General features: G+C 40.7%; 1 protein-coding gene across 1 annotated transcript in view; it reads left to right on the forward strand.

The window, feature by feature from the left end:
• The window catches only part of LOC121292339, a 93439-nt gene that overhangs the window by 4295 nt on the left and 63780 nt on the right, over positions 1-25364 (forward strand). The window contains exons 2-4 of the mRNA XM_041214191.1: positions 1920-2754; positions 22090-22321; positions 23848-23931. Coding sequence (XP_041070125.1) covers positions 1920-2754; positions 22090-22321; positions 23848-23931 — 1151 coding nt within the window. The remainder of the gene's footprint in view (positions 1-1919; positions 2755-22089; positions 22322-23847; positions 23932-25364) is intronic.

The raw sequence follows: 25364 nt of genomic DNA on the forward strand, positions 1-25364 counted from the left end.
GCTAGAGGGAGATAACAAAACAGCAGTAATATTTAAGTTTCTAAAATGTCAAAGGAAACTGCAATATGATATTGGTAAGATGAGGAATGAATTAGTGAGTGGCAGATGAAATTCAGTATTAGGTGATGCATTATGGCTTTAAAAAAGCAGTTATTACAATCAATCGAATTAGGCTCAGCGTAGTAGAAGAGTAGAGGAAATACAAATACAAAGAAAGACTTGAAAAATTGGACCATTTTCAACAGAGCAACACAGACCACGAGGCAATTTAACTCAAGCCTTTAAAATCATGGAAGGATGGAAGAGGGTGGATAGAAGCAAACTATTTCCAGTGGTTGCAGGGTCTGCAACAAGGAGTCATAGATATGAGATTTAGAAGAGAGGGTAAGAGAGCCTTATTCATACAGACTTGTGTAGCTAAGTGCGAATTCACTTCCAAGGCTTGTGACTGAGATTGAAACTATGTCAACAATCAAGATTAGATTGCATCGGTGGAAGAAAGAAAAGAGGTTGAATGGATTTGGAAGTTAACATAGTTGCAACTATTTGCTTGCATGGAGGATGCACACCAATAGATAATTGAACGAACTGGCTATTTCCATGTTGTAATTTCTATATGTAGACACAAACTATTGTAAGCTTAACTCATTTATCTAAAGTTTTCCTTTGATCTGTCATATTGTTCATCTCACTCAACCAATTCAGCATTCATCTCTTCTTTGATATCCTCTTTGTAGAGGACAATACAAAGCACTTGTTAAATACCTCTGCTATTTTTGATTATCCTCTATTAGTTGACCATCTTGTCTTCTCAGGAGCCCCACCTCCATACAAACATACAAATTAGGAGCAGGAATAGGCCATTCAGCCCCTCTAGCCTGCTCCGCCATTCAATAAGATCATGGCTGATCTGATTGTGGACTCAACTCCACATTCCACCTATCCCTGATAACTTAGATTCTTGACTAACAAAGGAGTCAATCTACCTCTGCCTTAAAAATATTCATTGACCCTGCTTCCACTGCTCTCTGAGGAAGAGAGAGTTCCAAAGATTCACGACCCTTGAGAGAAAAAAAGTCTTCACATCGCTGTCTTAAATGGGAGACCCCTTACTTTTAAATTCCATTCTTCTTGCAATAAACAACAACATTCCATTTATCTTCCTAATCACTTGCTGTATCTGCATACCAACTTTTCCTGATTAATGTACCAGGACACCCAGATCCCTCTGTATCTCAGAGTTCTACAGTCTCTCTTAAGTAATACACTGCTTTTATGTTCTTCCTATCAAAGTGGACAAGTTCACATTTTCCCATTTTATACACTGTCTGTCAATGTTTTGCCCACTCACTTATCTATGTCCCTTTGCAGACCCCTTATTTCCTCTTCACAACTTTCTTTCCTACCTATCATTGTGTCATCAGCAAATTTCACAACCATGCATTTGGTCCCTTCATCTAAGTCATTGATATAGATTGTAAATGGTTGAGACCCCAGCACTGATCCCTGTTTCACTCCACTAGTCACATATTGCCAACCTGAAAAAGACCTATTTATTTCTACTCTCTGCTTCCTGTTAGCTAACGAATCCTCCATCCAGCCTTGCTTAACAGTTCCCTTTCTTTACTGTATCAGTAGTTTATTTTAACTAGTCTGGAAGTTTTAATGAAAATGACAGGGTAAAATTAATTGGTGGAATTAAGAGTATTTATGCTACAAACAAAACTGGCATTGATGGTGGTAACAGAAAAGTGTAACATAGCTTGAATATCAATAATACATTTAAAATCTAGATTATTGTATTGAACAAAATATATGGCAATGTAGTTAGATTTTCTGAAGTTGTGGTTAGCTCCAAGGTATTTTATGTTTTGAATTTTGAAGAATGAGTCTTTCATTGTGATTGCTTTGTTTTGTAGGTCAACATGTTGGGAAAAGGCACAAAACGTAAATTTCCTGAAGAACAAGTTGTGGATGCCTGCCTTGATTCTGTTGGTAGCAATCTTAGTTTGCCATATAACTTGCAACGCCAGTCGCTTCTAAACATCTCATTGTTCAAACTTCAGCTCTGTAAGATGGTGGTGGAACCAAACCTTTGTCGCTCAGTGCTTATAGCCAACACCGTGCGACAGATTCAGGAGGAAATGATACAAGACTGCAGCTGGCAAGGACAAACGGCTTTCACAGGAAGCGATCTGTACATAGGTCAAACTTCCTCAGATAGTCTTATTGCCACAGATTTCTTATGTACTCCAACCAAAGAGCTACATGTAGAAAGTTCCACCGCTTCCACCAGTAATACAAGCACTCTTACTAAAACCAAGGTAAACTGCCTATCTTGTGAGAATATTACTTGTTCTTCAGCTGCTGCTTCTGCTAAAGACACCAGTACTGTAACACCAGACCAAGATCTGGTCCAAGCACATTTTGAAAATGATCTGAATATGTTGGAATCTGAGGAGCAGCAAGTGGATCTGAAGCAGTGTCCAAAGCCCTTGGATCAAGTATTCGGGAGTTTTGAGATTGCAAATTACTCCAGTTCTCTCACAGATATGACAATAGATGATCTGTTTGCTGATATTGACACTTCTTGGCATGAGCTTGACTCAGTAATGTCTGGGTTGATGACTAGTCCAAAAACGACACCAGTCATATTTGAATTACTAAACGGTTTGCCAACACCCATAAATTCTACCCCAAACTGCAAAACAGACTTAAATGAGCTTGATCACATCATGGAGATTATTGTTGGGTCTTAAACTTAAGAGTTTTTTTCACTCTCTTAAAAAGATATTTGTACAATACGTATCCACCTTGTTTTATTTTCAGTTATATCTCTCTTGTAAAGTTTTCTGTCCAGTTTTCTTTCTTCAAAATATTGTTCAAATAATGCCTTTTGCAGGCAATGCTTTCATTAAGTTCGTTCTTCTACTTGTGGTTTAAACTAAAATGGTACATATTTTCATACATATATATTTTAATACCAATTAGTGTTTTTACAGTTTCAAAAGTCTCCTGTTTATAATTTTTACTTGAACAGGTAATTTTGAAATATTTTATGTATCTAAAACTGTGATTCAAAGAGGATTTATAAAATGTCTTCCTTAGCTGTGCCAAGGAGAGATCAACTCTTGTGTTGTCTAAATGAACTTCTTGCATTTCAGAATTGCCATATAAATGGAATCCTTTCAGTCTCCGTGATAGTTCAAGAAAATATCGTTAAAAAGGAATTGTCACTATGACAATGTACTTGCATTATTGTCTAACAAGCACAAAGTTCTTAGTTATAATCTTAAATTCATTGGATAAAACGTTTATGCGTGCTATAATGGTATTGAATTGTTTCCTTGCTAGATTCTCTGTGGACTTGACATGAAAATGTTCCACTTTGTTCTGTGTAATCGCAACAGTACTGTGAATCTGGGCACAGAAGACAACGCTGGCTAAGGATTGAAAATTGTGAAAGTTTAAAGGTTTATTCCTAATTTTAAAAAGAATTGCAGCGTTTATAATTTACGCTTTGAGATGCATATTTTATTTCAAATTAAGTCACTTTTTACGTTTATAAAAAGCCATGATTTCTGATGGTTAGGTAGTTAGCACAGGCCGAATTCTAATTGGGACAGTTGATCTAAGTTATTACAAGCGTTATTTATTTATTTAAGTGAATATCATACAATTTGTGAAATTTTGGGTTGCAGCATGCAACTGATAATTATGAATCCTGATTTGGATGGAAGATGTCTGGTCCAATTTTAAACGTCTTAAGAGCTATTAAAAGAGGTCAGAATTATTTTTGAACAGTATTCTATGGAATTGCTGTCTGTAGTTAAAAGCATTAAATTGCAGTATATTAATTGCAGTAACTATCGACTTGTAAGTCCCAGGAAAAAACTTTTGCGGTTATGTTAAACATGTTAAAACTAATCTATTTTGTATTATTCATTAACAAAGCACATTTTATTCTTTTTAAGCAATAATATAAAGCTTGAAACATTAACATGTACTATAGATATTTGTAATTGCTGTTTTTACTGAGAAATTTACTGAGGATGTCTGTTAAATAAAAATGTACACATGCATTTTTGTATAATCACTGTGTTGCTACTTATATTAAGAATTACAAATGCAAGCTTATTTTTTAAAGTTTTTTTTTCCTCTCCTGAGCCCATATGAACGAAACTTTGCCTTTTTGGGGAAACAAATGCAACAGTGTGGTCATTTAAAATTTTTATTTGCAAAGCTTACTTAGCCACAAGTTATAAATGGGAGTGAGCCATTTAGCCGTTTGAGCCAGTTCCACCATTCGTTGAGATTGTGGCTGCTCTGTAACCTTACTCCAGATACCTGCCTTTGCCCTATATTTCTTAATGCATTTGGTTAACAAAAATCAACAATTTCCAATTTAAAATTAAGAATTAACCTTGCATCAGTTGCCACTTGCAGAGAGAATTCTAAACTTCTACCATCCTTTGTGTGTTGAAGTGTTTCCTAATATCTCTTCCCCCTAGGCCTACTCTCCCCACCCAGAAGGAATATAGTATATAAAGAGATAGACATTTATTATTTTCCTTTAACATATTGAAAATTGTGATCAAATTATCCTTAATCCCTTCTATAGTATAATGAGCACATTGGGTACCACACCTCTATTAGAGTATAAGTGTATCACTGGGCCATAAATGATGTATGATAATTGCACTGATGTTTGCTGCCTGTACTGTAGACATTGGAGCCATTGCAATAAAGACTTCAAAGCTGTTTTGGATTTAATTTTACACTGCATCCTTTGCACATGGAGAAGTGAGGGATTTTAATATGTACATTGCAGAGAAGAGGTGGAAGAAGTTCAGCATTTGGTAGATGTAAGAATAATTAAGAATGGCCTCATCTTTACAAACACAGTATGGTTACTTTCCACAAGCAAAGCTAATTTTAAAGAATAGAACTTTTAGCGTAATTGTACACTTCAACCTGGAATTTTAGAAGTTGCAAGTTCTCTACTATAATTTTAACACGACTGCTGCTTCAAGTTTCACCAATTATTAACCATAATATCAAAATTCCTAGATAATCTTTCCCTTTAAATTTCTTTTAATATGAAGATAATAGATGAGAAAGATGATTAAGAAAAACAAATATGTATTGTGTTGTAATACATCCTGAACATTTGTGAAATTTGTTTTTTGATCTTTTGCATAAAAGAATTATAACCCCAGTTTGCAGATAATTTTGGAAATAAAGGCAAACATGCTGAGGTTCTGAGAAGAGTATTTTGCTTGTCTTGAAGCTGCACTATCACTCCCACTGACCTGTGGGTGAACAAATTGCAGTAGATGAGTAAAACTTTGAAAGCTGCAGTTCATGTGATTTACTAGTTTATCCATTTGGTGGCATCAGTCTCTGCCAATTGGAGCAGATGTTGAAGCCAGAATCTGATGGCAACCATCTGATCTTCTATCAAAGCTGCAAAGTCTGGTGTCATGACTCTTGCGATGAAGGCCTGGCTGCAGTATCCTTGGAGATGGCCAAACAGTCCAGGGTAAATTGCACAGTGGAAATGCTAGTGGTACATAAAGCAGTCAAAATGATAACGAGCTACCCTGCTCAGCAGAACCACTGTCTCCAGTGCTCATTGCTCTAAATGCCTCACTTATTTCCAGTGCTACCTCTTCTGGAGATAGAGTCAAAATGTCAGCTGGGCCTTCACTCCTCAGTTATCTCTTGTGTTGTGCACACTCATCTGCAGAAGGAGGAAAGAGTTGAGTGGCTATTGAGAAGGCAAATACATATTCAGGGCTACTGCATGTAGTGTATAAACTGAGGGAGGAAAAGTGAGATGCTAGGTGAATGGGAATGTCTTGAGTGTGAAATGAGTGTAAGTAAAGGAATAAAAATAGGTGCAGGTTCTGTAATTAATGGCAGACTCATACGTAGAAGCAGTGAGGGTAACAAGTAGGATGTGTGTGAGGAGTGAGCATAAGATTACTGGTTGAAATGACGGTGATTGGGCCGAATGCTGGAAGGAGGAAGAGAGGGACTATGAGTAGGTGCCGTGCAAGGATGGAGAAAGAAGCTGCACTTGCCTTTCTTAATACTGTGAGGTAATTGAATCTCATAGCACTGGACCTGGGTCCTAGGGGTGATGCTTCCGCCACTCGCTTCCCTTGCCATCTCCAGTCAGCCTTTCTTTGTGATGTTGGTGGGCATCCCATTCCTATTTTGTGAATAAGCAGTCATAAGAATTACTTAAGAAGTTACAATTTTCAAACAAGTCATATTCAGCTTATAGTTGATCAATCTTTCATTTTAAAGATATCCAATTTTTGTATGGCAAATTTGAATTTATCTTTCACTGCAAGAGTAGGAATGAAGCGAGAGAGAGAAAGGTGATAAATTGGAAAAATATTCACCTGGGATCTCTAGTTGCTTGCAATGATGTGAGTGAGTGAATAAAGTAGGGTATTTTTCAGAACAATGAAATTTTACCTGGAGCTATCACTTTTACACTTTAAGAAATGGTATGCTTAGCCAACTTCTGGGCAGCGGCAGGCAAATAGTGATATTGGTCTCCCTGGAGTGATTGTTGACCACTTGGTGTAATGATTCTACTTCAAGGATGCTTGCAAGCATTACATGAAGACCCTAAACATTGACTATTGCACGTGGGAGTCACAGCTGATGAAAGAGGGAAATGGTGAAACCTCCTCGGGGCTGGCATGCACTACCACACCAACCAGTGGCTACAGCAGCTTGGCAACAGGTGCCAATGCCAAAAGCAGCAACCTGCTACATAAGTTGGCAGTTTCATGTGCGATGCTTGTGGCAGAACCTGCCTTTCAAGGATTGACCTTCACAGCCATCAGCAAAGATGCATCAAATAAAAACACCCCACCCAAATAGATTGTTTGTTGCATGTTCATTATCTCATTGATGAAAGCTTGCCAACATAAGGTGAAATTGAGCAGGTGGGAAGCTTCACCCCTGTTGCACTCAAAATTATTCACAATGGAGTTCATGATGCTTTTGGCCTTGCAGAAGATGTCAGAATCAGGGTGAACCTACTTTATTACTTACAGAGATAAAAACAAAAAAACTGCGGATGCTGGAAATCCAAAACAAAAACAGAATTACCTGGAAAAACTCAGCAGGTCTGGCAGCATCGGCGGAGAAGAAAAGAGTTGACGTTTCGAGTCCTCATGACCCTTCGACAGAACTTGAGTTCGAGTCCAGGAAAGAGCTGAAATATAAGCTGGTTTAAGGTGTGTGTGTGGGGGGCGGAGAGATAGAGAGACAGAGAGGTGGAGGGGGTTGGTGTGGTTGTAGCGACAAACAAGCAGTGATAGAAGCAGATCATCAAAAGATGTCAACAACAATAGTACAATAGAACACATAGGTGTTAAAGTTAAAGTTGGTGATATTATCTAAACGAATGTGCTAATTAAGAATGGATGGTAGGGCACTCAAGGTATAGCTCTAGTGGGTTTTTTTTTTATTTTATATAATGGAAATAGGTGGGAAAAGGAAAATCTTTATAATTTATTGGGAAAAAAAAAGAAGGGGGAAACAGAAAGGGGGTGGGGATGGGGGAGGGGACTCACGACCTAAAGTTGTTGAATTCAATATTCAGTCCGGAAGGCTGTAAAGTCCCTAGTCGGAAGATGAGGTGTTGTTCCTCCAGTTTGCGTTGGGCTTCACTGGAACAATGCAGCAAGCCAAGGACAGACATGTGGGCAAGAGAGCAGGGTGGAGTGTTAAAATGGCAAGCGACAGGGAGGTTTGGGTCATTCTTGCGGACAGACCGCAGGTGTTCTGCAAAGCGGTCGCCCAGTTTACGTTTGGTCTCTCCAATGTAGAGGAGACCACATTGGGAGCAACGAATGCAGTAGACTAAGTTGGGGGAAATGCAAGTGAAATGCTGCTTCACTTGAAAGGAGTGTTTGGGTCCTTGGACGGTGAGGAGAGAGGAAGTGAAGGGGCAGGTGTTGCATCTTTTGCGTGGGCAAGGGGTTGTGCCATAGGAGGGGGTTGAGGAGTAGGGGGTGATGGAGGAGTGGACCAGGGTGTCCCGGAGGGAGCGATCCCTACGGAATGCCGATAAGGGGGGTGAAGGGAAGATGTGTTTGGTAGTGGCATCATGCTGGAGTTGGCGGAAATGGCGGAGGATGATCCTTTGAATGCGGAGGCTGGTGGGGTGATAAGTGAGGACAAGGGGGACCCTATCATGTTTCTGGGAGGGAGGAGAAGGAGTGAGGGCGGATGCGCGGGAGATGGGCCGGACATGGTTGAGGGCCCTGTCAACGACCGTGGGTGGAAAACCTCGGTTAAGGAAGAAGGAGGACGGCCCGCTTCTATCTCCTACCCAAAATCCACAAACAGAACTGCCCCGGTAGACCGATCGTCTCAGCTTGCTCCTGCCCCACAGAACTCATTTCTCGTTATCTTGACTCCCTTCTCTCTCCCCTTGTCCAGTCCCTTCCCACCTACATCCGTGATTCCTCTGACACCTTACGTCACATCAACAATTTCCAGTTCCCTGGCCCCTACCGCTTCCTCTTCACCATGGACGTCCAATCCCTCTACACCTCCATCCCCCACCAGGATGGTCTGAGGGCCCTTAGCTTCTTCCTCGAACAGAGGCCCGAACAATCCCCATCCACCACTACTCTCCTCCGTCTGGCTGAACTTGTTCTCACGCTGAACAATTTCTCCTTCAACTCCTCTCACTTCCTCCAAATAAAAGGTGTGGCTATGGGTACCCGCATGGGCCCCAGCTATGCCTGTCTCTTTATGGGGTATGTGGAACATTCCTTGTTGCAGTCCTACTCCGGCCCCCTTCCACAACTCTTTCTCCGGTACATCGATGATTATTTCGGTGCTGCTTCATGCTCTCGTCAGGACTTGGAAAAATTTATTAATTTTGCTTCCAATCTCCACCCCTCCATCATTTTCACGTGGTCCATCTCTGACACTTCCCTTCCCTTCCTTGACCTCTCTGTCTCAATCTCTGGTGATAGACTGTCCACCAATATCCATTACAAACCCACCGACACCCACAGCTATCTCGACTACAGCTCCTCACACCCCACTTCCTGTAAGGACTCCATCCCATTCTCTCAGTTCCTTCGCCTCCGTCGCATCTGTTCCGATGATGCTACATTCAAAAACAGTTCCTCTGACATGTCCTCCTTCTTCCTTAACCGAGGTTTTCCACCCACGGTCGTTGACAGGGCCCTCAACCGTGTCCGGCCCATCTCCCGCGCATCCGCCCTCACTCCTTCTCCTCCCTCCCAGAAACATGATAGGGTCCCCCTTGTCCTCACTTATCACCCCACCAGCCTCCGCATTCAAAGGATCATCCTCCGCCATTTCCGCCAACTCCAGCATGATGCCACTACCAAACACATCTTCCCTTCACCCCCCTTATCGGCATTCCGTAGGGATCGCTCCCTCCGGGACACCCTGGTCCACTCCTCCATCACCCCCTACTCCTCAACCCCCTCCTATGGCACAACCCCTTGCCCACGCAAAAGATGCAACACCTGCCCCTTCACTTCCTCTCTCCTCACCGTCCAAGGACCCAAACACTCCTTTCAAGTGAAGCAGCATTTCACTTGCATTTCCCCCAACTTAGTCTACTGCATTCGTTGCTCCCAATGTGGTCTCCTCTACATTGGAGAGACCAAACGTAAACTGGGCGACCGCTTTGCAGAACACCTGCGGTCTGTCCGCAAGAATGACCCAAACCTCCCTGTCGCTTGCCATTTTAACACTCCACCCTGCTCTCTTGCCCACATGTCTGTCCTTGGCTTGCTGCATTGTTCCAGTGAAGCCCAACGCAAACTGGAGGAACAACACCTCATCTTCCGACTAGGGACTTTACAGCCTTCCGGACTGAATATTGAATTCAACAACTTTAGGTCGTGAGTCCCCTCCCCCATCCCCACCCCCTTTCTGTTTCCCCCTTCTTTTTTTTTTTCCCAATAAATTATAAAGATTTTCCTTTTCCCACCTATTTCCATTATATAAAATAAAAAAAAAAACCCACTAGAGCTATACCTTGAGTGCCCTACCATCCATTCTTAATTAGCACATTCGTTTAGATAATATCACCAACTTTAACTTTAACACCTATGTGTTCTATTGTACTATTGTTGTTGACATCTTTTGATGATCTGCTTCTATCACTGCTTGTTTGTCGCTACAACCACACCAACCCCCTCCACCTCTCTGTCTCTCTATCTCTCCGCCCCCCACACACACACCTTAAACCAGCTTATATTTCAGCTCTTTCCTGGACTCGAACTCAAGTTCTGTCGAAGGGTCATGAGGACTCGAAACGTCAACTCTTTTCTTCTCCGCCGATGCTGCCAGACCTGCTGAGTTTTTCCAGGTAATTCTGTTTTTGTTTTCTACTTTATTACTTTGTAGACGTAGATTGAGTGATTGTCCTTCCTCAATCTTTTCTGCTTCTTGCCACCCTTTGCTGTGACTTTACTCACAGCTTTCTTGGTGCCCTTCTTGAGTGGTGGTTTGTTCTCCTCGGACATCAATTTTCGACACTGAAAAAGTACTGGGCCAAAGACTGGGATATCAGGATAGAGTGACTAAAAACTTTATCAAAGAGGGTCTTGAAAAGAGGTAAGGGAGGTGGAGGGGTTTTAGAGAGTGAATTACAAGCAGAGGGCCTTCATGGCTGAAGATTATAAACATAGTGGATGAAGGCACAGAATATAAATTATAAATCTCTTGTACAGGTAATACTAGATCAAATTTTGTTATGAGTGAGGTTTTATAAGTTGATTTTGTCTTGGACTGTCTCTTTAATTTGAAGTAAAATGGAGTAGTAAAGCGGGTCATTTGATCTGCTATGAGTTCTGCCTGACACCAAGCCTGCATGGAGAATGGTGGCCCAGGTTGAGACTTACTAAGAGTAAGGTGCAAAATGTTCACACCTGAAAAGAAAAGCAAGAGCAGCTGGGCTGACTGGACAGACTTTCTGTTTCAGAGTTTTTGGACAGAAAACGAGAAAGAGACCTTACAGAGACAAAATCTGCAGCTGGTGTGGTCAGCAGAAAGAAGACCACTCGTCCTCTGTGAGCTACCAAGCAGAACGTGGGAGGGTGGACTGTCTTTGGTCAAAAAGATGCATCCCGTGGCAAACTAAAGATCCTAGAAGATCTTTCCTGGCGAGGTATGGAGAATAAATCACTAGTGTAGGCCTCACTGCTGAAGGCTGGTTTAGCAATTCTGTGGAGACTGAGGAAGAGGGCCTTTGATGGTCACTAGGAATTCAAACCTTTTGCTTAAGGTTATCTGCTGCTCAGGGGTTTGTAACAACTAAATCTCCCCAAAACTCTAAATGTGTCATTCATCTCTCCTCAGAACTGATGGTGGCAGTGAACCAGGGGAGGGTGCAGTGCGGGGAAGAGAATGTTTGAGAGGATTAGCTGGGATTCAATATGGGTAGAATAGAGGTTAGATCATGAAACACTAGCAGAAAAACTAGTACTTATTTACTAAAAGCGTTTGAAAGTTTGCTCTTTCTTGGATTTGAGGAGCAGCACCAACTTTCAATTCACTTGTTGTAGTCTGCTAAATCAATCTCTTCAGTGGCAAAGAATGTAAACACCAAGGTGGGTTGATTCAAATCGTCAAGCTGCTTTATTTCACAGTAATTATATGTACAGAGTTCAGATTCACATAGTTTAATCGATACAACTTATGTCTGGATATTATCATTAATATGCTCTGCTATCCCACTTCAGTAGGTTGACTTATTTAGTTATGCTTGAATCCCTCCAATCTGGTTTTTGTCCTTGCCATTGGACTGAGGCGGCTCTTATCAAAGTCACAATGATATCCTATGTGACTATGACCAAGGGAAACATTCCTTCTCATCCAATCATCATTCCTGTCTGCAGCCTTTGGCACAGTTGATCAGGCCATTTTCCTCCAATGCCTCTCCAATGTCATCCAGCTGGGTGGGATTGCACTCGTTGGTTCCACTCTTATCTATCTAATCATTGGAAGTGGTTTCTCTTCCTGCTCTCGCACAATTACATCTGATGTCCCAAAAGGATCTATCCTCAGTCCCCTCCTATTTCTCATCTGCATGCTACCGGCAGTGACATAATATGAAAACAAAGCGTTAGTTTTCACATGTGTGCTGATGGGACCCAGTTCTACCTATTGTTGCTAAATTACCAGACTGCTTCTCTGATATCCAGTACTGGATGATCAGAAATTTCTTCAAATTAAATATTGGTTAGACCGAAGCCATTATCTTTATCCCACTACAGACTCCATTCCCTAGCTAACAACTTTATTCCTCTCCATGGCAAATATCTGAGGCTGAACCAACTGTTCATAACATTAGTCATATTTGACCTCGTGGTGAGCTTCTGACTACATTCCTGGGCCATCACTAATACTGGCTATTTCCACATTCATAACAAGGCCATCGCTGTCCCTACGTCAGCTCATCTGCTGCTGAAACCCTCAACCATGCTTTGGTTATCTCTAGACATGACTATTGCAATGCACTCCTAGCCGGCATTCCACATTTCACCCTCCGTAAATTTGACATCATCCAAAACTCAGATGCCTGTGTCCTTACTTGCTCAAGGTCCCATTAACCATCTTCCATGTGCATGCTGGCCTACATTGGCTCCCAGTTAAGCAATGCCTCGATTTTAAAATTATTCTCCTTGTTTTCTAATCCCTCCATGCTTTTGATCCTCCCCAAATCTGTAATCTACTCCAGCTCCAAAACCCTCTGAGATATATGTGCTCATCAAAAATTGGACTCTTTGAGCATCTGGTTTTAATTGCTGCAATATTGGTGACCATGCCTTGAGCTGCTGAGGCCCTAAGCTCTGGAATTCCATTCCTAAACCTTTTTGCCTCTCTACCTCTCTTTCCTCCTTTAAGACACTCCTTAAAACCTACCTCTTTGACCGAATTTTTAGCCATTTGTCCTAATATTGCCTTATGTGGCTCAGTGTCAAATTTTGCTTTATAACTCTCCTGTGTGGTGCCTTGGGACATTATATTATGTTAAAGAAGCTATATAAATACATATTTTAATTGTTATTAAATGCATCCTGGCTTTTTGAGTCTACCTTTTCTGGGGCATCTTTTAACCTAGGCTGCAGTTTCTGTTGCATAAACTGGACTACTGTTCAGGTGTCCGATATTCAGCTTTATTCTTGACTGTTCTGAGCTACTTTGGTAACAGAAATGACTACTCTCCTAAAAAATCATTACGCTTTGAACTGGAATGTAAATACTATAATTTAGAACATATCCCAAAGATAAATGTCAGAATTAAAATACTACTTTATATCCATCCCACATATTGAGCGCATGCCTTATTTGTTATTTGAGTCAGCATTCGATGACTCACCTATCCTTCCAATCACTCAGTCACCCTCCCACTGTTTTATCCACTTTGTACACTCTTCAACGTAACACTGATATGTCACTCCCGTATTTATACCTCAATTCATTCAGTAACTTCTTCCATCTTGGTAGCTACTTATAATATTAGTTTAAAGAGCACAAGTATATTCAAAAATAATGAAAAAATCAAATGTAAGTGTTACAAAAAACACAGCAGAGGAATTTTCATAATATAATTTCTATCTATAAAAATGAAAGCAACATTTGTAGGCAATAATGCAAAAATATTTTTCTAAGGAAACTTAAGGAAGTGTGACAAAACTTAAATATTATTGTATGTGCTTGCTTATTGATTTAGTTGTTTTATTATTAGTAACAGCACAAAGTTAAAATCTTAGATTCATTCAGAAAATGGCCTTTTGAAAACACGTTTGCCAGGATTTTACAGTCAGCAGTGAGTGAACATCTGTTCATTATGCTTGCAACTGCTGCAGATTTTCATTGGTTTTTGAGAGAACTTATGGTCATGAAGAGTTTGATGCAGTGTGGCATTCTCTACAGGGGATCTGGGACCTGTGTGAATGGAGAAAACTCAGTGTTTCTTCGACCAATCAGATTAAAGAATCCTTTCTGAGGCACGCAAAGTCTGAACTAGGAAGTGTAAGTTAGAATATTTAATTCAATGTAAAATTAGGTGCTGAAAGAAAAATAAAGAGAAAGATGAGATGAAGAAAGGGAAAAGAGACAGAAAGAAAAAATTTTAAAATATAGCTTTAATTTTTTTTATCCCAACAATAATTTAAACCTGAATGAATTAGACTTTATATTTGTAAAAGTATATTTTCAGAGCCAAAAAGGTTTTGTTTTTAGTAGTAAGTATTATGCCATTAAAAAATCACTTATGCTTGAGTGGACAAGCCCTAACTTTTTCTGGCATGTGTGATGGGTATCTAGTGGGTAAGTACCACAATCTCATGCTGTTCGTGAATCTGAATGCCAGTTTTATAGGTGATCTTGTGAAGGAGCACAGCAAATCGGACAGCAACTTTCTGATTTCCACATGTAACTGAGGCTGTGGGGAGACTACAAGCTGCCTGCCCATTTACTCCTGAATAATGGTGAACTATGATAGTCTCATTGTTATTCATATGTTCATATTTCTCTTCCTCAGAGAGCAGCGGAGGCAGGGTCAATGAATATTTTTAAGGTTGAGGTAGGAGGTAGATTCTTGACTAACAAGGGAGTCAAAGATTATTGGGGATAGGTGGGAATGTGGAGTTGAGGCCACAATCAGATCACCATGACCTTATTGAATGGTAGAGCAGGCTTGAGGGCTGGATGGCCTACTCCTGCTCCTAATTCGTATGCTTGTATGTTTGTAAAACCTGGGCTAAAGTTCAAAATCCAGATGGTCATCTGAATGGGTTGACATGTGATCATCAATTCTATAAGTGGCTCCTCTTGAATAATATAGTTTTAATACATTAACTTTTTAAATGGCCAAGCTTTTCAGGAAGAGGCTTTAGAACCACACATCAATCTAGTCTTGTTCCACAAAATATTGTATTTGAATACTGTGACATATTAATCAACCTATGTAATTAAGAGTGACTAGCTGTTAAATTACTTTTTAAATGTCTTCAAAAGATATTGAAACAGGCAAGTATCCTGTCATGGATCAAAGATTCAAACCAGTTTGTGGGTGATATTCTGATTGGCAGCAGTGTGTCTTAGATATGTGGGATTAAGCAGGGTCATTGAATCGCTGCAATCTTTGAAGACAACACTGTGGCTAGATACTTCTAATACAAGTATAACTTTCGGTATGGGTGCTCAGATCACTATCAGATGCACCAGGTTCCATGGTAGAGATTTGGCAAACACATAGTGAGCAATCATTTTCAGCAATCTCATTTTGTTGAATGATAGCTCAGGAGAAAGATCTTTGTTGCTTTGATATAATAGTAAGCACTGATTACTGCTTGTTTATCTTAATGTGAAATAAAATGTCATTTGGTTTATAGCCTCAGCCTTGTTTTAATAGCATATATATTCAATCCACTTAACAGAGATCAGAAATCCCATGGTTCTCAATACAGTGTCAGGGGCTCTCTCTGCTCAATCTCTGGATCTATCATTGATCTAAATGATGTTGACGGATTGGCATCATTGTCAATGATGACAGTCCATGAGTCATTTCCAATTTAATATAGGATGCAATTTCTCCTAACACCGCAAAAATAAAGCCCAATTTTTGCAATATTTTGCCACACACAGTACATCAGATCTTTCCTTTATTTCCATTGGGGTCTCTTTTCTTCAGTTAACTGGATATGACTTGCTGACTGGACTTCTATATTTGCACATTGAAGAGGTAAAGTCACACTATGGTTTGTGCAGGATGTGAGATCTGTTACAGGTTTCACAGGTGATACTAAACCCAAGGAGAACACTTGAAGCAATACCTCAAAACGTTGCAAGAGGAACTTTGTCCATTCCTATTCACAAATATGTGCAAATAAGCTCCACTTATATAGCATCTTTAGAGTTACAAAATGTCCTAAGGCATTGTATAAGCGAATGGGATACTGTGAAGAAGTGAAAGAAAAGGTTGTGATGGTAATAAGAGATGAAGGCAAGTAATTAACTTTTGAAAGTGGGGGAAAGGTAGCAAGGTGGAGGGATTAATAAAGAGTATTTGGACTGCAAGGGCATTTTAGCTGAAAGTTATGCTGAATGTGTGAAACAGAGAAAAAGAGCAGGGATACACAATAGAACATAGTCAGATGAGCAGAGCATCCTGGGACACGGCTGGAGCTGGTAGAATAGTGTAAGGGCATTGAAGAATTTGATAATAAAGTCAATGATTTTCAAATCTGTGTCAATGGGGAGTCAATGCAAGCTGATGAGACAGGAGTGATAAGTAAGCAGAGTTTATTGTGGGTAGAATGAGGATCAGAATCCCACATGAAATTTAAAAAAACTTATGGCCTGAATTTTACCCTTGGCAGGCACACATGATCAGCAGGCCTCGGAGTGGCCAGGAAATAGATCCCTGGCTGCGATTTCACGCTGGATGGCCAGTTAACAGCCAGCCAGCGTGAAACATGTGCTGAAAAGCTCAGTGCTGCCAGTCTGGGAGTGGGAAGATGGTGGGCAACGACATCACTGCGGGTGTGGGTGAGCGCTGCGATAGAGCTCCCTGAAGGCAGACAGCTGACTCAGGGAGGTGTAGACCTTCAAATGATTAAATAAAGGTTTAAAAAGTTGCAAAAAAATGCCCATGCATCACAATTAAAGCACCTGAAAATATGCCTCATAAAAATGCTGTCTACAGATATTTATTTTTATTTTATTTCATGATGGAGAATTCATCCCGCCATTGGATGTGGTGTGATGGAAAATATCAAGGCCACCTGGCCAATTCACCCATTCGCCAACTGTAAGGTTGGATGGGCCACGGAAATTCAGAGTCAATTGTGCCATTAATGGGCTTGCCTGCTTAATTGTCGATGGGTGCGCTTCCAACTCTTGCACGCAAAATATCACGTAAGTGCGCAATGACGTTGGGGCGCTCGCCTGACATCATCTCACGCGATTTTACGCCTGATTGGGTCGGGCATGTGCCCATCCGTGGGACATTAAATTCTGCCCTACGTATCATTGAGTATTGATGTAGAATCGGATAACTTATGCAAACAAAAATGATATTAGAAGGGGTAACTATAAACTGGTTAAAGAGATAGGTTTTAGCTGGTGAAATTTAGGTAAAGAATTCAAGAGCTTAGGGCCTACATGACTGAAGACATGGTCACCAATGGTGGGGATGTACAAGAAGCCCACTCCAGCTGTTATGGCAGCTAATTTTGCAGTTCCCCCTCTCCCGGGTGGGGCATAAAATTCCAATTTATGTTAAAGACACTATAGAAAGGCAAGGTACTGGTAATAGGACAGGAGTTGTGTGTGTGTGGCGAGGGCACGGGGACAATTTTAACCAAGGATAGAAATTATAATATCAAGGCATTGGTGAACCTGGAGCCAATATAAGTCACCAAGAACAGGAATGATGGGTGAATGGCACTAAGTGGCCTTTGTGTTGGAGAAGACATTGGGTTGAAAACTCAGCTCGGGGTCAAGGAGGATGCTAAGGTTGTGAATTGTATGGTATAATTTAAAACAGTGATTAGAGACAAGGATGGAATTGGCGCTGAGGGAATGGAGTTTGTGGCAAGGGTTGAATACGATGGTTTTGTCCTTTCCAATGTTTAACTAGAGAAATTTTTGGTTCATCTAAGACTGAGGTGTCGGATGTAATCTGACAACACAAAGGTAGCAATGGGTTGAGAGAGGTGATGGGAGGTGGAGCTGAGTGTTGTCACCATATATGTGGAGCCTGATATTATGTGCTCAGTTGATGTTGCCGAGGGACAGCATATGGATTCAAACACAGCGATGCAAGATGAGCACAAATTTAGCAGAGAACAGCTGGGCACAATATTGCATTCCAATATCGTACGATTGGGTACGGCCTGATCCATGATAGACATTAAATTGCACCAAATCCAATGCTTTTATTATTGTATTGTTAAAAAGTGAACATCAGAACCGTAATTATAGGATATGAATCATATGAAGACCAGAAATCCTAGGTATCAGCTTTACATTATTCCCTGCATAAGAGGCAGCAAACATTAAATCAGAGTCAGAGAGGACAGTGAAATGCAGGAGAATCAAGAATTGGAGCTTGAATTTCATTTCTGAATTGAATATTTAACTTTTATCAGCTCATCTTTCAAACCAGAATGAAAAATATTAGAAACATATATAATCAAATAATTGTAGTTGACTGAATACTAATTTCAGAATATTTTGATCATATGTTTTTAATATCAATTCAAGCAGAAAACAAGGAACTCATGTTGTAAGCCATCAAATATATAATTTGTTCCACAAATAAGGAGTGCACCAAACAATGCAGAATTTCCAAATGCATAAATTGCATATTGAAGATATTAAGGTTTCTTGTTTTGCATGGTAGTTTTTAAATGCATTGCACATATTGTTAACCTCACATAATCAAATGCAAAATTGAGCTCTCTTTAAGCTTCTGAAGTATAATAAACATAAAAAGATACATTCTAGATTATTTTAAAAGAAACTAACTTAGTTAAAAACAAAAGTGATTTATATTGGAAGGCACCTGTGCACATACATAATCAGTTATCAAATATTTAGAAAACAAAAGAAAGTAACAGGTACAGGATTTTGTACTGGGAGTGGTACATTGTATTTGCATTTGGTGACTAATTACATTGAGCATTGTTCCATAAATATTACAGAAGAGATGAGAAATAAGTCCTGTTGATTTTATTCTATCTATGTAATGATCAATGTCCAGAGCTTACTATTCTTTACATTTTAAGTGGACTCAGATTTCTACAAATTCACAAAATTGAGTCTTGTTTGAAAGTCATGTTCCGGTCAGGTTCTCCACACAGTCCATGCATTGCTATTTAAACATCCTTTGATGTCAGGCAGGTTCCCATTGAACAAAAACGGTAGCCACAATGACATTTTTGGGAGTCCTGTGTAGACAAGTCACGAACCTTCATTTAAAGTTTAAACCCATTCCTTCAGTGGTTTACTGCTAATCACTTTCCTGTCTATTCCATCCTCAGCTGTAAGAATTGGTGCAAGAATCTCACAGAATTTTTTGTTACAAAGATGGACTTCATCCACACAGCTAACACTGCTGCTCCCTTTCCCCTTCTCCACGTAACTACATCTGCCTTTGATCGCATCTGACTTTGAATCCTCACCTTTTCCTAGTTTCTTTCCCATCCCACCATACCTCTTCAAGTTCTCTTCTAGGAGACTTATCTCCAGCTCCCTAGACTCCATTCCCCATAAACACATAACCAATCAACTTACTGCCATGCTTGCTGATATTGTAAATGATTCCTGCTACTGGAGTGCTCTCTACTTTCAAAACCACCTTCATCCCCCAACTTGGACAATTAAACAACTAACAGGAAGAGGAGGCTCCACAAATAACACCATCCTCTATGATGTGGAAGCCCAGCACATCAGTGCAAAAGATAAGGCTGAAGTGCTGAGTGGATGGTCCATCTCAGCCCTCTCCTGAGGTCCCCAGCATCACAGATATCAATGTTCAGCCAATTCAATTCACTCCATGTGATATTAAAAAACGGCTGGAGGCACTGGATACTGCAAAGGCTATGGGCCCTGACAACATTCCGGTGATAGTACTGAAGACTTGTGACCCAGAACTAGCCACGCCCACGCTATCCAGGACAAAACAGCCCGTTGATTGGCACCCCATCCACCACCTTCAATATTCACTCCCCCCACCGACGAACAATGGCAGCACTGTGTACCATCTACAAGATGAACTGCAGCAACTCACCAAGGCTCCTTCGACAGCACCTTCCAAACCCATGACTTATACCACCTAGAAGGAGAAGAGAAGCAGATGCATGGGAACACCACCAACTTCAAGATCCTCTCCAAGTCACTCACCATGCTGACTTGGAATTATATTGCTGTTCCTTCACTGTTGCTGGGTCAAAATCCTGGAACTCCATTCCTAACAGCACTGTGGGTGTACCTACACCACATGGACAGCAGCGATTCAAGAAGGCCACTCACCACCACCTGCTCACAGGCAGTTAGGGATGGGCAATAACTGCTGGTCTAGCCAGTGACACCCACAACCTATGAATGAATAAAAATTAAAAAAAACACTGTCCACCTTGGTGGGACTTCCTTAGCTCGCTTTTACTTTTACCTATCCAATTGTAACCAGAGCACTCCAGCAACAGGTTCTGTTCCCACCTCCACACTGTCACTTAAGCAGTATCCCAAGGATCTATTCTTGGCAACCTCCTTTATGTGCAGATTCTGCTTTTACAATTACAGCCACCCAGCTCTACCTCTCTTGAACCATATATCTGTGGTATCAAAGTGCTGATCTGACATCCCATGTTGGGTGAACTGTGATTTCATTGAGCTAAGCATTAAGATTGTAGCTGTCATCTGCCACCCATATGCTCATCATCAAATTCACCTCTGCCCCCAGCCTCTATCCCGGGTGTTGTACCAGAGTATTCACAACCTTGATGTCCAACTTAACCCTGGATTGAGCTTCTCAACCTGTCAAAAAGACTGCTCACTCTCACATTTAGAACATTGTCTGCTTCCTCCTTACCTTAGCTCCTCTGCCACTGAAATTTTCATTCATGCCTTTGCTACCTTCAGAATCAACTATTCCAATGCTCTGCTGGCCAGTCTCCCACCTTCCGCCTTCTGTAAACTGCAACTCACCTGAAACTGCTGTTTCCTATCCTTCCACTTGCCCATCACTTTCATCCTCACCAATCTACATCTTAATACCTCAATTTATATATTCTCATCTTCCTATTTTTGTAACCTTTTCCAGCTCCACAAGTGCACACCTCCATCCCTTAAACACTCTTTATTTGACAGGCCCTACTCTATGGAGTTCTTTCCATAAACCTCTCTTTTAAGACCTTCCTTAATGCTTTTGCTCAGCCCTCCCAAGTTTTCGTTATTGAGCTCAGTTTTTATTGTCCTTCACACTTCTTTCAAACACCTTAAAGTCTTTTTTTTTCCACTTTGGATACAAATGCAAATTGTTGATCAGAAATAATTTAATGACATTCTCCAAAGCGCAGTCCTTCGACTTGCGGTAAGTTAATGATATAAATTAATTTAAATCTGTTTAAGGGCTAATTTTACTGGCGCCAATTTAAAGCTCCTTTCATGTTCCCTTTTCTTACCTCGCCTGTAACCAACTCTTATCTCCCCAGTTTGACAAGAACTCTTCGTGTTCACAAAATCTATTTCTCACGAAGGGGTTGACAAACCATGGTGATAATGGTTGCTCTCTTAATATTACCTGGTATGCAAGTATAGAAAGAACATAAAAACGCAGGCCTTTATCGACCGCATAATAAATGTTTAGAAATAAATTGCTGAACTGATCAATTCTCCCGCAAAGAGGAGGTGAACTCAGTTACAGGGGTGTTTCCAAAAGCAATCGCGATTTCGCAAGGAACGCTGACTTTTTTTTTGGAAGTGTTCAAGTAGCAAGGATAGATGTTCTGTCAATTAAAGATTAGCTAGCGATTGCCCAACAGAAACACAGGACCTCAGGCGACGCCAGCCAGCTCCAGTGAAGGGTTCTTTCAGGGCAATTCACCTCCGTCACTACTGGCTGCAGGGCATTTAACTATTGCAGGCCTTGTATGCGTTTGGCCACTTTTAAGTCTGGAATCAAGCTAGTCACAAATACATAATTGACACTACATGAAAGTGGAAAGAAGTCATATTATATACCGACAATACCAGCCTTCTATTTAGACACATAACTCATCAACAAGACCAGTTTACTGCGCACTCTCAATGGTTAAGAAGCAGCCCACGCTTCCGCTCGCCAGGCGGGCGGGCACGCGCTGCCTAGCCGCACACTCTCCGTCATTCTGATTGGCCAAAACTGGGAGGCGGGCGAACCACTGATACAAGTTATAAACCAATGGCAGCTCGGCCCTTGTTGCCCGGACAACGTTTCCCTCCAATGAAGGAGCGCGCACCTGACGAACTGTCAATCATCGAGTATCTTTCCCGTAATTTCGACGCTTTGAGCCCTGGAGCGACGAGACTGGAAGCTCAGAGCTTCTGTGGAGCGCAGCCTGTGTGGAAATATAACGGAGGCTTTGAAGACAACCGGCAATGTAGATCCAAAATGCATTCGGGCGAATGTCTCAGAGAGACTGCTTTCCCATGAAAATAAAGAAAATCTCTCAAGAATCTGTTTCCCTGCTCTGTACTCCGCTGGTCGACAGAAGGAAGTTGCAAAAGTCTCCTCTGTATTAAGGTGGGTGTTGGAACTGTAGACAGACATTGGGTTTATTTTCTGGTGTGTAAGCATTTCGACAGTGTTAGAGATAGGGCAAAACCGCGAGGCTTCTTATAAACATATAACACCATGTTTGTAACATTACACAAGTCACAAAAATCATCGTGACAGTTTTTGAGGTTCCAGTACCAATGTTAATATGAAGACTTCATTCAAAAAGCTGATTTGTCGAACCTTCTGTACTGTACGATTGCTTACAAAGTGTACGAGGTGTTGAAATTCGGTATGACCTGTGGGGAAAGGAACTGTTGTAACCGTTTACTGAACTGGAATCCGTCCTCGGTGCTACCAGTGTAAAATGCGCTTCATTTTACAATTCCTAACTAATATTTCATCACACACTCCTATTCTCTTTCAAAACATGAAGCTGCTTTAGTTAAATTCTGTCATCTAACATTGTGTTGCTTTTCCAGCGCATCCGACTCCGAGGTGGTTTTGGAGAACTGGTTGTTCCGCTTGATTTGATGTACGGGTTTACCAATATGACAGTTTGGCGGATCAAGGAGTTGATGTTTAGTGTCCCGATAAAGATTGCCACTTCTCCCCAAATTCAAGAAAGCATAAGGGGCAGAATGGGGACCGGGAAGAGGTCGATATTTTCCCGGCTGATTATGAAAATTAATTGAAAAGGTTAATAACTAATGTCCATATATTATACGGTATAAAAATCGACGAAATCGTCGAAACAGGGCATATAATTCAGGAAGGTACCTGTTTGATCTTGGCCTGTCATTAATAAGTTGATCTCAACCAGAGTAAAATTTGACACACTTTGGGCTTTCAGACAGTCCTGGGAAAAGAGGGGAAGGAAGCCTTGATGGAAAACATATTGAAAACGCTAATCTTGACCTCTTAAGGGGATCTCTAAATATAAATTAGTTTTCAGATGGAGTGTCTGGGCCTGTATCCTGGAGACAATGAAAGATCCTTTGACGTTCTTGTAGTGATTGTTCACACTCTTTGCTGTTGGGAGGACCATTTCTTTTGATATGTCCAAGCTAGGCTGGTGGATTCCTCTTGGCGGGGTGGGGGTGGGGTGCGGGGTGGAGACTTAACGCTGATACTGGAGTTAAGCTTTAAAAAACAGGGCCATTGGAACAGCAAAGGGCCGCGAGGAGGATGGGTCATAGGAGGCGGAGTTCGAAAATTAGCTTTAAATAAAGAAAGGCATCCCTGTGAATAGCATGTTTTTTTCATTATGCAACCACAAGTTGTATTGATGGCAATAAGTAACTGATTATGACGGTTCCGTATCTTCACCTTACTGTGGACTGAAACAACAAATATTCGTATTAATGTTGTCTCACTTAGTGGAAATTTGGCCCAACTTTAGTGGGGTTGAAAAAATAAATCAGCACAAGTATTTGGTGCAGATGCAAGGTCCTTTTATCCGAACTAATTTATATTTAGAGATCCCCTTAAGAGATCAAGATTAGCGTTTTAACATGTTTTAAATCAAGGTTCCTTTCCTCTCTTTTCCTCAGATTATACTATCCTACAGGTGGATATGGGGTAAAAATGATTCCAGACTTATCACAAGACCAACTGATGCGATTGAACCTAAGAAGGTATCTGCAGCAGACCTAAATTTGTCACTATTCTTCGATTAGGAAGTGTAAACATTAACTTGGGTCCTGAGTGCTGATCACCTAAAGACTGCTGCTGGAAAGTGTGTATGTGTGCCAGCATACAGTGAGGATAGAATGGGCCTGCCCATTTACTTTTCCTGTGGTTGAATAGCCTTTTGATGCTTGCTGTTTAGATGCTGCCATGATCAATAACCTCTTAGGAAATTTGTTGGAGGATTGCTGATACCCATCCAGCATCAGTCAGTGACAGAGAATTGGTGGTAGGGCAATGATTCCTGATTGAAGAGTTTCAGATGGTGGCAGTCTGATTCTACATTCTACACTAAGACTGCCAAAAAAATGCACACATTTCAGACATACAGTACGGCTTTAACTTGGTATGAGATGGCCTCATGAAGGGGGCTCATTCTTCACGATTTGCACTGCCGTTTTTGTGTTGGCATGTACCCAAAACTGTTCCACATTGATTCGAAGGTGGCAGTCCAACTGGAGCCTTAAATAAATTGTGCATATCTGAGAAATCAAAAACTTACCTGCTGGTGGTGGGATTTAGTGTAACAGGTATTGTCTTGATGGTGACCGCTAAAATTATTTGTGTAAGATAACACGTTAGGTTATTATTATAGCTTTCATTAAAGTGGAAGTTTCTTCAGGAACAAAATTATAAATCAAAAGCTCTACAACCTTTTCATTGGGCTTTTTGCTTGATGCAGTTGTACTTTGTAACCAAGTGTTAGGTTGATGCTTTTCTTGTGTATTCAATCTCCTCAATAAGACAGTCTTAAAACCACAAACATACTGATAAAGGACACTAAAGCGACATTGTGGAGGTGGACCCATCATGAAAAGTGACATAAAAACCTCAATATGAAGCTCACTACTGATAATTTCTCAAAGCTATAAAGCTGCATAAAACATTTTTTAAGTTTACTGCTGCCACTGCCAATTCTAATGCTGAAACATTTTAAATGCAAGTCCAAGTTTTAGAACTGTAGTCTTCTGCAGCCTCTCCACAAGAGTCATTTAAATGGAATGTACCTATACTGTAATGTGTATCAATACAAAATAATGTGTATCAATATAAGTCAATACTCCATTAATTTTTTGGCTCAAACTACAATTTAGCATTAGGTTCACAAATTGAATACCACAAGGGTGCTTGTATTATATTTCATTTAAATAACTGTATTGCACAGAACCAGTTTTGTGAATTAGTTGCTTGTTAGGCGATTTTCTTTAAATCTGTTATCACACTGTGAACTGTTTAGCATTATCTTTATGTGCAATTTAAGAACATATATAAGATCTGTAGCATTTAGAATTCTGGATGGATAAATTAAGGTGGGCTGTACTATCCTGTAAATGTCTTGAGTTAAACTTTAGCCAGTTGGTGCAGGAGGAGACCAGAAGTC

This window comes from Carcharodon carcharias, chromosome 20, assembly GCF_017639515.1.
Source record: "Carcharodon carcharias isolate sCarCar2 chromosome 20, sCarCar2.pri, whole genome shotgun sequence".
NCBI lineage: Eukaryota > Metazoa > Chordata > Chondrichthyes > Lamniformes > Lamnidae > Carcharodon > Carcharodon carcharias.